Source organism: Oncorhynchus mykiss, chromosome 17 (assembly GCF_013265735.2).
Source record: "Oncorhynchus mykiss isolate Arlee chromosome 17, USDA_OmykA_1.1, whole genome shotgun sequence".
NCBI classification, from domain to species: Eukaryota; Metazoa; Chordata; class Actinopteri; order Salmoniformes; family Salmonidae; genus Oncorhynchus; species Oncorhynchus mykiss.
In genome coordinates, this window is record NC_048581.1 from 56,553,505 (window position 1) to 56,565,755 (window position 12,251).

General features: G+C 40.8%; 1 protein-coding gene across 1 annotated transcript; it reads left to right on the top strand.

Moving 5' to 3' along the window:
* LOC110494158 (ammonium transporter Rh type B-like) lies at positions 1-2,602 on the top strand. Its single transcript, XM_036950240.1, has one exon. The coding sequence runs from the start codon at positions 623-625 to the stop codon at positions 2,036-2,038; it is 1,416 nt and encodes a 471-aa protein (XP_036806135.1). The 5' UTR covers positions 1-622; the 3' UTR covers positions 2,039-2,602.
* Positions 2,603-12,251: the final 9,649 nt, after the last annotated feature.

Consider the following 12,251-nt stretch of genomic DNA (forward strand, 5'->3'; position numbering starts at 1 on the left):
TATTGCCTCCATAATGCCACAGTCGACTGCAGTTACTGCACTTTTACTGCAGTTTCAAAACTGCAATCTTTTTTTGTAAAGGGAATTGTAAAGATATAGAATTACTGAAACATTATTTTTTATTTTTTATGCAAAGTCAATTGTTTGGGCATCTTTTATTTCGAAAAACATGTTCAATATTATAATACCTTTAGAGGCATTAGCTCATTAGCTCAGTTCTTTTTCCAGTACAATATAAACTAATTTGAGGCATACAGTAACAAACAGTCGGGAAGTTTAAAAAAAACATGAACTTCTGAAACCATTTCCCTTACTTATTCAAAATAGACCCTGCATGGCTACTAACCTAAAAAATGTATTTTATCTGAATCCCTAATCATTTCATTAGTACACATTGTTCTGTGAAACTGTAGAACGTGCTGGATTGTAAAAATGTTACTGTGGGTAATTTGAGGGACCAAAGTACAACCCTGTCTTCAGCGGTAGAGATGTGGAGTCCTGTGTAGCTAGCTGTACAGTGTGCGTTTCTGCTCTCTGCCAAATGCCAATCTTTATCTGGCAGCAGAGCTATAAAGCGTGCGGCTGCAGGAGTAATTGGCCTATGTGAGGTGTCCATTCCACCATGAATAACTCCACTAGCCTCAGGGTGCGGTTGCCAGTGCTGGTACTGTTGATGGAAGTGGTTTTCCTTGGTCTCTTTGCCGGCTTTGTCACCTACGACGACAATGCCAACGCCAAGTTTCAGAACAATGAGACCAACCCTATGGACAACTCCCTGTATCGGGACTATCCCTTCTTCGCGGATGTGCAGGTGATGATCTTCGTTGGCTTCGGCTGCCTGCTGGCCTTTCTGCGGCTCTATGGCTTCAGCGGGATGGTCTTCAACTTCTTAACAGCCACCTTTACCATCCAGTGGGCCATCTTGATGCAGGGCTACTTCCAGTTCTACTCTGATGGAAAGATCCACCTTGGGGTCATCAACCTGCTCAATGCTGAGTTTGCCTGTGCCGTGGTGCTCATCTCCTTTGGGGCGGTGCTGGGAAAGACCAGTCCGGTGCAGCTGCTGGTTATGGCCCTGCTAGAGGTCCCTATCTTTGCCGTGACAGAGTGGGCTGTGCTGAAGTACCTAAAGATCAATGACGCAGGTGGCTCCATCCTCATCCACCTGTTTGCCTGTTACTTTGGGTTGGGGGTCACGTTTGTGCTGTATCGGCCTAGCCTGAATGACGGCCACGTCAAGGAGGTTACCAGTTACCAGTCAGACATCCTGTCGTTGATGGGCACCCTGTTTCTCTGGGTGTTCTGGCCCTCTTTCAACTCTGCTCTGACCTTAAAGGGTGATGACCAGCACAGGGCCGTCCTGCACACCTTCATAGGCCTCAGCTCCTCAACGATGACCGCTTTCGCCTTATCTGCCGTATTCAACAAGAGAGGCAAGCTCACCATGGCCGACATTCAAAATGTGACTCTGGCGGGTGGTGTGACTGTTGGGGCCTCTGTGGACATGATGATCTCCCCTGCAGCCGCCTACGCCCTTGGGATCATGGGCTGTACCGCCTGCTTCATGGGATACAGGTACCTCACCCCGTTCTTGGCCCGCCACTTCAGGATCCAAGACCAGTGTGGCATCCACAATCTCCACGGCCTCACCGGCCTCATATCCTGCACGGCTGGCATTTGTGCCATCCTCATGGCCAACGAAGAAACCTATGGCCCCAGCATGTACCAGATCTTCTCCCACCGTGCACCCATGGAGGGAGACCCAAAGCTCCTAGAGCTACAGCAGCTGATCCCAGGGCTGAGGCCCGGGCTGGGGCGCACCGCCAAGGAGCAAGCCGTCTACCAGGTGGCAGCTATCTTCTCTACCATCGGGGCAGCCGCTGTCGGTGGGGTGCTGACCGGCTTTGCACTGAAATTGCCCTGTCTCGCTACGCCGTCTGACGAGTTCTGCTTTGACGACGAGCTGTTCTTCGACGTGCCCTCTGATTTTGCCAGCATGGGGGTGCACAAGGCCCCCCCCAGCATAAAGGACATTTAGGACAATACCAAGGTCTGAACTCACATTTCAGGCTTCCAGCCCTGTATGGGGACACTGGGTTAGCAATACTGAGGAATGAATGTGAAGGTGTGACGCTGCAAAATGTTGCACAAATGTTCCACTCTCTCTTATATGACATGAGAAGATGGGATTGACATCTTATACATTCTTGCCAGCTTTCAAGTTCTTTGGCATTTTGATCAATTAAAAAATGTGTTTGTTGTGTACAGAAGGAATAGCTGCTGTTCATTTTGGCCTGTTATTGCCATTGACAATTGTTATACAATTATTTGTTTTGTTAATTTTGCAAGATGACAATTTCAGATATGCACTTTTTTACAGAGTGAATGTAAGAGTGAGAAATAAAGTGTTATACTCAAAGATGCTGTCAGAGGAATTTACATAACTATTTTAAAAAGATGAATGCAATAATGGATGATTTAGAAATATTGATAATGGGCTGAATTTGTACAAAAATGATCAAAGTTTTGACAATACAATTGATGCTTTTTTTTCAGTATGTTTATTGATGTTTTCAAATCATATTTTTGACTTTATTGGAAATAAAACATGAATTATATTTAATTTATATTTGTTATTCAACTTTTTGTTATTTGTTATTAGACATCATGACAACTTCTATGAAAGCTTTAGTGAACAAGGAAACATGCGTTGTTGATCCTCACATCAAGAACACAGTTAGCCCTACTCATGTTCACTTGTGATGTTCATGGTCTTGCACTATAACCTTTCAGATATTAGCTTTTCAATAAGCTTTGTATACCTTTTTTGTCTACGTTACGGTATGTTTTATGTACATCCATTATTAGTTATAAGGTTAGACAGGAAACACTTTTTATGTCTCAAAGGTTGGCATTATCGGATTTTTTGTTGTTGTTATGATTCCCAAGAAAGAGAGGTCCATATATTTATGAGGTTATACAAGGGACAATTGGTGTTACCTGAAAATGTTTTATGTGTTTCAGGTCCATTGACAGATCTTGAGGAGATCTGCATGTTCAAAATGTGTAATTAGTTTAGGAATTTGGAGTAGCTTAACGCTAAGCCTCTAATCAAACTCTCTCAGCTGTCATTCACTTCCAGGACAGAGTCCAGGACAGATATCTAACACCATTTTTTTTCTCACTGTAAAAAAAAAATACAACTTAGAAAAATGTCCATGGAGCTTAAATATCCAAGTTGGCTGGACTTCATATTGGGAAATTGGTCAGCTGACATGGAATACTCCACTAACCTAATGATTTTTGCTCAAAGTGAGCTGAATTTGTAAGACAATGTTGCGTGAACTGAAATATTTAAGTTGAGTTGAGCTGATCACACAATAGTTTAGTTTGCTGAGACCCGTAATGTAAAATACTGTTTTGGCTTAAAAACATGTGTTTCATTAACTTTATTTTAGTCAAAACTAGAAAGGACTCAAAGCGGACTGACTCGAAGGCTGCGTTTACACAGGCAGCCCAATTCTTTTTATTTTAATCAAACAGATCAGCTCTGAAAAAGGTTGGATGTAGTGTTGATTTTCCAGATTATTAAACAACTAATTGACCCATGTTGGTTCAATTACTTGAATTCCATTTAGTAAATTATTTTGTGAGCTCAACGAGCCGTTTCAAGCACAAGATTACATAAAATCCACAACGAACTGTGGGACGGTGAAGGAGTTGTTGTTTTCAATGGGAAAATATTCAACCTAGTTCAGCGCAGAAAATGTGATAATTAACTACAATGACCAGAATCCATTGCTCCTATTCTTCCCGGGCCTGCACACAGACCATATGAGAATGTCCAACACAGTGACGAGACCCGATTGATAGTTGTAGCAGACTTGAAAGTATGCCTTATCTACTTTGAAGAACTACTAAAATAGTGATTTCGTCAGACACCTCTGCAGCATGGGCAACTGTGGTAACCCAATGATCACGGGATACCATTTTCACTGTCTGTCTGCTGTCTGATAAGAGATAACAGGATGACATTAAGAAATTAAATAATAAAGTCATACATTTAAAATATATATATATATATATATATATATATATAACTATATATATAACTGAAATATTGTATTTAAGTAAAGTAATGTGAATAAATGATAGTGGTTAATAAGTGATAAGACTTAATGGGCAGTCACTACGATCATGGGGCTCTTATTAATTGCTTTATTCTGTGTTAGAGGCAGTGTAATGTTTTCAGTGTTTTGGCAATTGAATGTTCTCAATATTTGGCTTGGAATTTCAATGAAAAAGCTCAAATCATTTCAAGGTCATATTTCATAATGCATTTAATGTAAAAAAAATATATAATAATTTAAAACCATGATTATTTTTTTTACAGCAGAACCAAAACCAAACCGAGCCCTAAAAACACTAATCGCTCAGCACTAGTCTGATGTGAAAATATCTGATGTTATTGGTCAAAATAACAATTTGTGGAAACATTTTCAGAATTTAGCTGCCTGTGTAAACGCAGCCTTCATGCAACGTTAACATACTTGTTCCATCCAAAACAAAAATATATATTACAGCCATCAATAACCAAATCATTTCCATAGTGGTAATTCTGTAGAGCAATGGTAAGGTGTTGTAGTCACTGGCTCTGGGTCCGAGTCCCGGTTGGGGCTACCCACAGAATTCGCAATCTTTTCCCATTGATCTTACATCGTTAAGTTGAGAGGACTTGAAATCCAAAGTGTCAACTTGAAAAATCAAGGCAACCAGCTGCATTACGATTTCTAGTTAACTCAACTTTGGCAAATGTGTTGAGACAACTCAGGAATGTACGTTAGCTGGTTGCCTAGATTTTTTAAATTGACTCAATTTACAGTGTACACTGCAGACATTTTGTTCTCAAATTAAATACCAGAGGTCACAGGGTAATAATTGATTTCAATTACTGACAAGAGATCATACACCATTAACATCTCAATGTAGTGGAACTCAGTCTGGCTTTAAACAAGACCTATCTATCAAGTTCATCTCATGATGAATTATAAAAAGTGCAGCTCAAAAGAAACATTTTATGCTTAATGAACAACCCTACAAAAGGGATACGAAGAAACATCCATTATAAGAGGGAGAGACTAAAGCTTTGTTAGGTAGTAACAATCATTGAACTTTGTTTTGGCTCTTTTACAGTCTTAATCTCCTGTTTGCAATCTTAATCTAGGGTTTACTATTTTATCAGCACCTCAATAATCATACAATTCTATATCAGCACCAGCAGCTTATGTTAAGAATGCAACAGGTTGAAGGATCAAGGAAAGGCTACCCTGTCCCGGAAAATAAAGATTGAATGGTTTATAATGGATGATTAGCAGCTATTTATGACCGGCATTGTGATATAAATGTAGGATCTTAATTTGATCACCCTGTGGCAGGAGATCATCCCTGCAATGCAGGAAATGTCATACTTGTAGTGTATTAGTAGTTTAAAAAGACTTCTGAAGTCTGTCATTTCAACTTGGAAATTTCAGAGTTGATTTTCCCTCACAAAAAAATGTGTCAACACCTACAAAAATGTCCGTTAATTATAATTCCACATAATAATGAACATTTCCTGTTTCTGCAGGCTTTTTTTCCTGCTGTAGAAAACTGGCTCAAATTAAGATCCTACATCTGTACCTATTGCCTATTGCTGACCTGGCTCAAGATGTTCTGTTGGAAAACTCCAATATATATACAGTGCCTTGCGAAAGTATTCGGCCCCCTTGAACTTTGCAACCTTTTGCCACATTTCAGGCTTCAAACATAAAGATATAAAACTGTATTTTTTTGTGAAGAATCAACAACAAGTGGGACACAATCATGAAGTGGAACGACATTTATTGGATATTTCAAACTTTTTTAACAAATCAAAAACTGAAATATTGGGCGTGCAAAATTATTCAGCCCCCTTAAGTTAATACTTTGTAGCGCCACCTTTTGCTGCGATTACAGCTGTAAGTCGCTTGGGGTATGTCTCTATCAGTTTTGCACATCGAGAGACTGACATTTTTTCCCATTCCTCCTTGCAAAACAGCTCGAGCTCAGTGAGGTTGGATGGAGAGCATTTGTGAACAGCAGTTTTCAGTTCTTTCCACAGATTCTCGATTGGATTCAGGTCTGGACTTTGACTTGGCCATTCTAACACCTGGATATGTTGATTTTTGAACCATTCCATTGTAGATTTTGCTTTATGTTTTGGATCATTGTTTTGTTGGAAGACAAATCTCCGTCCCAGTCTCAGGTCTTTTGCAGACTCCATCAGGTTTTCTTCCAGAATGGTCCTGTATTTGGCTCCATTCATCTTCCCATCAATTTTAACCATCTTCCCTGTCCCTGCTGAAGAAAAGCAGGCCCAAACCATGATGCTGCCACCACCATGTTTGACAGTGGGGATGGTGTGTTCAGCTGTGTTGCTTTTACGCCAAACATAACGTTTTGCATTGTTGCCAAAAAGTTCAATTTTGGTTTCATCTGACCAGAGCACCTTCTTCCACATGTTTGGTGTGTCTCCCAGGTGGCTTGTGGCAAATTTTAAACAACACTTTTTATGGATATCTTTAAGAAATGGCTTTCTTCTTGCCACTCTTCCATAAAGGCCAGATTTGTGCAATATACGACTGATTGTTGTCCTATGGACAGAGTCTCCCACCTCAGCTGTAGATCTCTGCAGTTCATCCAGAGTGATCATGGGCCTCTTGGCTGCATCTCTGATCAGTCTTCTCCTTGTATGAGCTGAAAGTTTAGAGGGACGGCCAGGTCTTGGTAGATTTGCAGTGGTCTGATACTCCTTCCATTTCAATATTATCGCTTGCACAGTGCTCCTTGGGATGTTTAAAGCTTGGGAAATCTTTTTGTATCCAAATCCGGCTTTAAACTTCTTCACAACAGTATCTCGGACCTGCCTGGTGTGTTCCTTGTTCTTCATGATGCTCTCTGCGCTTTTAACGGACCTCTGAGACTATCACAGTGCAGGTGCATTTATTCGGAGACTTGATTACACACAGGTGGATTGTATTTATCATCATTAGTCATTTAGGTCAACATTGGATCATTCAGAGATCCTCACTGAACTTCTGGAGAGAGTTTGCTGCACTGAAAGTAAAAGGGCTGAATAATTTTGCACGCCCAATTTTTCAGTTTTTGATTTGTTAAAAAAGTTTGAAATATCCAATAAATGTCGTTCCACTTCATGATTGTGTCCCACTTGTTGTTGATTCTTCACAAAAAAATACAGTTTTATATCTTTATGTTTGAAGCCTGAAATGTGGCAAAAGGTCGCAAAGTTCAAGGGGGCCGAATACTTTCGCAAGGCACTGTATATATATATATATAGTGTACTTGTGTGTGTGTATGTATGTATGTGTATATATATATATATATATATATATATATATATATATATATATATATTGTCATTTACACCGGATAGGTTTTGTGAAATGTGTTGTTTTAAAGGGTCAGCCATAGCACCCCTGTAGCAAATTGGGGTTAAATGCCTTGCTCAAAGACACAGACAAATGCTTCACCTTGTCGACTCGGGTATTCAAACCAGCGACCAATGCTCTAACGCCGCTAGGCTACCTATCACCAATAGTTAGGGATTATTGTTGCTGAGTGGACTGTCTTGGTTGAATAATAAAATAATAATTGCCCTCATAAGTAAATTGCCGCTATTAACTACAAATATTTTTTTCAATTCTGTTCAAGGTCGTGGGATCACGTGTTGAATCTTTTAATTTCCATTACAAGGTCCAGAGTTGTTCCTGGTCAGGTTACATGGTCAGGAAACCCCCTGGCCCCAGACATTAGGAATAAACTATTTTTATTAGCAAGTCGGTGGTGTTGCTTTTGCACTTGATAAAGCAGTCTACTGTGTGAAGCCCTATGCTGCTGGTCCCCTCTTACAGGAGCTCTGGGCACAGAGCCATGTAGGATTACTGGTTTCCTGATACACAGGGTCAAAGTGGTCAAAACATTGTACTATGTCCACAATGTTGATTTCAGCCAGAGCTTCGACACAATACCATCCACGTTACACGTTATCTTTGGTAGAGAGTACAGAGCAGGATCTCTTCAAACTACTTTGAACTCTCTGTCCACTTTCAAGTACGGGTGCTGAGGATGCTGCAGCACCCCCTGAAAAATCTGAATTAAAAAGAAAAATAATACATTTTTAAATATATATTTTTCACAAAAGTAGTGTACTGGGCCTTTACTAGTATTAGCGGACCGATATGGTCTTTAGCGCAGAAAAAATATTTTTGCAGCATCTCTGCTTTGGCAAAAAAGGTAGTTGTACAATTAAGAACAGTATCTTGCATGATTCAATTGTTGTAATTGTAAGAGTTCTTGTCCTGTCCATTTTGGTCTCATTCTAATGTATTCAGAAAGAACAAAACCCAAAACCCCTCAAACATTTAAATCAAAAGGTGGAAAGTTATATGCAAAGACACAAAACCGCAAATTAAATATTTTTCTTGATCAAATAACATGGAAAACAACCACTATATGTGCAGTATTACTTTACCATCCTTACAAACCACTTAATGTAAATGTGCATTACTGTATTATACATAGGCTGGTCATCTATGATTGTACCTGTAGACTTTCCATCACCATGAAGAAAAACAATGGACAATACAGTAATTGAGTACATGGAGACATCAAGTGGTTTGTGATGATGAGATGTGATGATGTGGCTCAGTTGGTAGCGCATGGTGTTTGAATTGCTAGGGTTATGGGTTCATTTCCCAAGGGGGAGCAGTATGAAAATGTATGCACTCACTACTGTAAGTTGTCCTGGATAAGCATGTCTACTGAAAAAGGAATGAATAGACCATTTCAGCTTTCACATATAAATTAGTTGCATAATCTCCAAAAAAAATGTACCATGTTAATAATTCCTTAATATGGTATAATTGATTATCGTTATCTCTTGTTTATTCATTTACCATTTTGACCATAAAGTATTTTCTCATTAACAATTATCGCTGGATTATTACTCCTGACATCCTGACTGAGAAAAAATGCTGGACAGCACAACTGCTACGTCCGTCGTTAGAAACGAACGTAAAGCTCTGTAGCGCTAAACAGCAACTATACAAAGACAAGATCCCACAAACTAGGGTGGAAAACAGGCTGCCTAAGTATGATTCCCAATCAGAGACAACGATAGACAACTGCCTCTGATTGGGAACCATACCCGGCCAGCAAAGAAATAGAAAACTAGAATTCCCACCCAAATCATACCCTGACCTAACCAAATAGAGAAATAAAAAGGCTCTAAGGTCAGGGCGTGACAGTACCCCCCCCCCCCTCCCCCAAAAAAAGGTGCGGACTCCGGCCGCAAAACCTGACTCTATGAGGCAGGGTCCGGGTGGGCATCTAGCCTCGGTGGCGGCTACGGTTCGGGGCATAGACCCCGCTCCGCTTGCTGATCCCTCCGCTTCCGTGGAACCGGACCGTAGATCGTCGCCGAAGGAACCAGACCGTGGATCGTCGCCGGAGGCTCCGGACTTCCGACCGTCGCTGGAGGCTCCGAACTGCCAACCGTCGCTGGGGGCTCTGGACTGCCGACCTTCGCTGGAGGCCCTGGACTGCAGACCGTCGCTGGGGGCTCTGGACTGCCGACTGTCGCTGGAGGCCCTGGACTGCAGACCGCCGCTGGAGGCTCTGGACTGCAGACCGTTGCTGGAGGCCCCGGGCCATGGATCACCACTGGAGGCTTCGTGCCATGGATCATCAATGGAGGCTTCGGGCCATGGATCATCACTGGAGGCTTCGGGCCATGGATCATCACTGGAGGCCGGGTGCGTAGAGCTTGCACAGGACACACCGGGCTGGAGACGTACTGGAGGCCTGGTGCATGGAGCCTGCACAGGATATACTGGGCCGTGGAGACGCACCGGATGTCTGTAGCGCAGAGCTGGCACAACCCGTCCTGGCTGGATACTCACTTTAGCCCGGCAACTGCAGGGCGCTGGCACAGGACGCACTGAGCTGTGAAGGCGCACCGAAGACACATTGCGCAGACCCGGCGCAGGATATCCTGGTTCGAAGAGACGCACCGGAGACCAGGAGCACTGAGCCGGCACAATCCGTCCTGGCTGAATGCCCACTTTAGCACGGCAAATGCGGGGAGCTGGCACAGAGCGCACCGGGCTGTGGATGCGTACCGGAGACACAGTACGTGTAACCGCAAAGCGGTACCCCCCAGCACCGACGCCCACGTCATCTGCCCCAAAAAGCCTCTCGGGTTTCCGTCGTGTGCTCTCCTCCTAACCATGCGGCTTGGTCTCTTTGTGGTGGGATCTTCTGTTACGTCCGTCATTAGAAGGAGACCAAGGTGCAGCGTGGCAGGCGTACATTTGACTTTATTTTCAAATGACACCAAAAAAACACGATACGAACGTAAAGCTCTGTAGCGCTAAACAGCAACTATACAAAGACAAGATCCCACAAACTAGGGTGGAAAACAGGCTGCCTAAGTATGATTCCCAATCAGAGACAACTATAGACAGCTGCCTCTGATTGGGAACAATACCCGGCCAGCAAAGAAATAGAAAACTAGAAATCACACCCTGACCTAACCAAATAGAGAAATAAAAAGTCTCTCTAAGGTCAGGGAGTGACAACAAAGTCTGCAAGAAAGCAGAACATTATAGTACATTTATATCTATGAACAGTTATCTATGCAAATAATACATCTGGTCTAATAAATACTGGGTAAATATTTGGTGAACCTATAGTGTACGTCTGATATTAATTTCAGTTCAATCCGTTTAGGAGGTTCATTGAATTTCCAATTCAACAATTAAAAATTATGATTATTTTAAATGAGGATATTCAATTCACCTACTGAATTCACTGACCCAGATGATCTTGCTGCCAATGTTGGTTGCAAATATCCCAATAATGTTTCCTTAGAAACACTTCATAACCCAAATGTGTTAATAATTTGAAATCAATTACATCATTAACATTTTCATAAAAGTTTCAACAAAACTAAAAAACCTACTTCAAAAACCAAGGGATTTAATTCCCTGGTACCCTCCAAATTAAAAGCTTGAGAATGGTTTAAGTAGTACAGTAATTAACCCTAGATAGAAAATACATTTCAGACAAACTGATCAAGTTTTTATTATAGTGATGATAACAAACACTTTGTTAAGATAGTGATTACAACTTGCAAAGCCTCATGCCTGTATCTCAAAGCCTAGTCACTCACAATCACTGTTGGAGTATTCTATGGGTTTAAACATGAACATATCAAAAGGTCTATGATGCATTATTACCCTTGCATGAGAATCCGACCATCAAATTAACTGACAAAATAAATGTGCACAGAACTTAAATAAATAAAAAATACCGTTTGTTTATTTATGACAAAAGGAGGTATCAACAATTTTAGACATAAACCACATGAACTAATATCTCAGAAATATAGAAATGTATTGCCCTTCACAATTGTATCTCCTTAAATTTCATGTTCAGTTTAACTTTAATGTTTGACAGGATCTGGAGATTATAAAACAGCAAACAACACGTAGACACTCTACCCTAATTGGCATCTGAAAATGTGTGATGAAATAGAGGAAATAATCCCCCTCCAAATACCTTGCATGCAAGTGGTGGAAAAGTACTCAATTGTCATACTTGAGTAAAAGTAAAGATACCATAATAGAAAATGACTCAAGTAAAAGTGAAAGTCACCAAGTAAAATACTACTTGAGTAGAAATCTAAAAGTGTGTGGTTTTAAATATACTTAAGTATCAAAAGTAAATGTAATCGCTAACATATACTTAAGTATTAAAGGTAAAAGTAAAAGTATAAATCATTTCAAATTCCTTATTACTCAATTACTTTTTGTATATATATTTTTTTAAGGATAGCCAGGGGCACACTCCAACACTCAGACATAATTTACACATGAAGTATCTGTGTTTAGTGAGTCCAACGGATCAGAGTTTGTAGGGATGTACTCTTGATAAGTGCGTGAATGGGACCATTTTCATGTCCTGCTAAGCATTCAAATCTAACGAGTACTTTTGGGTGTCAGGGAAAATGTATGGAGTAAAAAGTACATTATTTTCTATAGGAATGTAGTGAAGTAAAAGTAAAAGTTGTCAAAAATATAAATAGTAAAGTAACGTACATATACCCCCAAAAAAACGACTTAAGCAGTACTTCAAAGTACTTTACACCACTG

Excerpts from the sequence above, each read along its gene's own strand:
- LOC110494158 (XM_036950240.1), top strand. The coding sequence starts at position 623 with ATGAATAACTCCACTAGCCTCAGGGTGCGGTTGCCAGTGCTGGTACTG.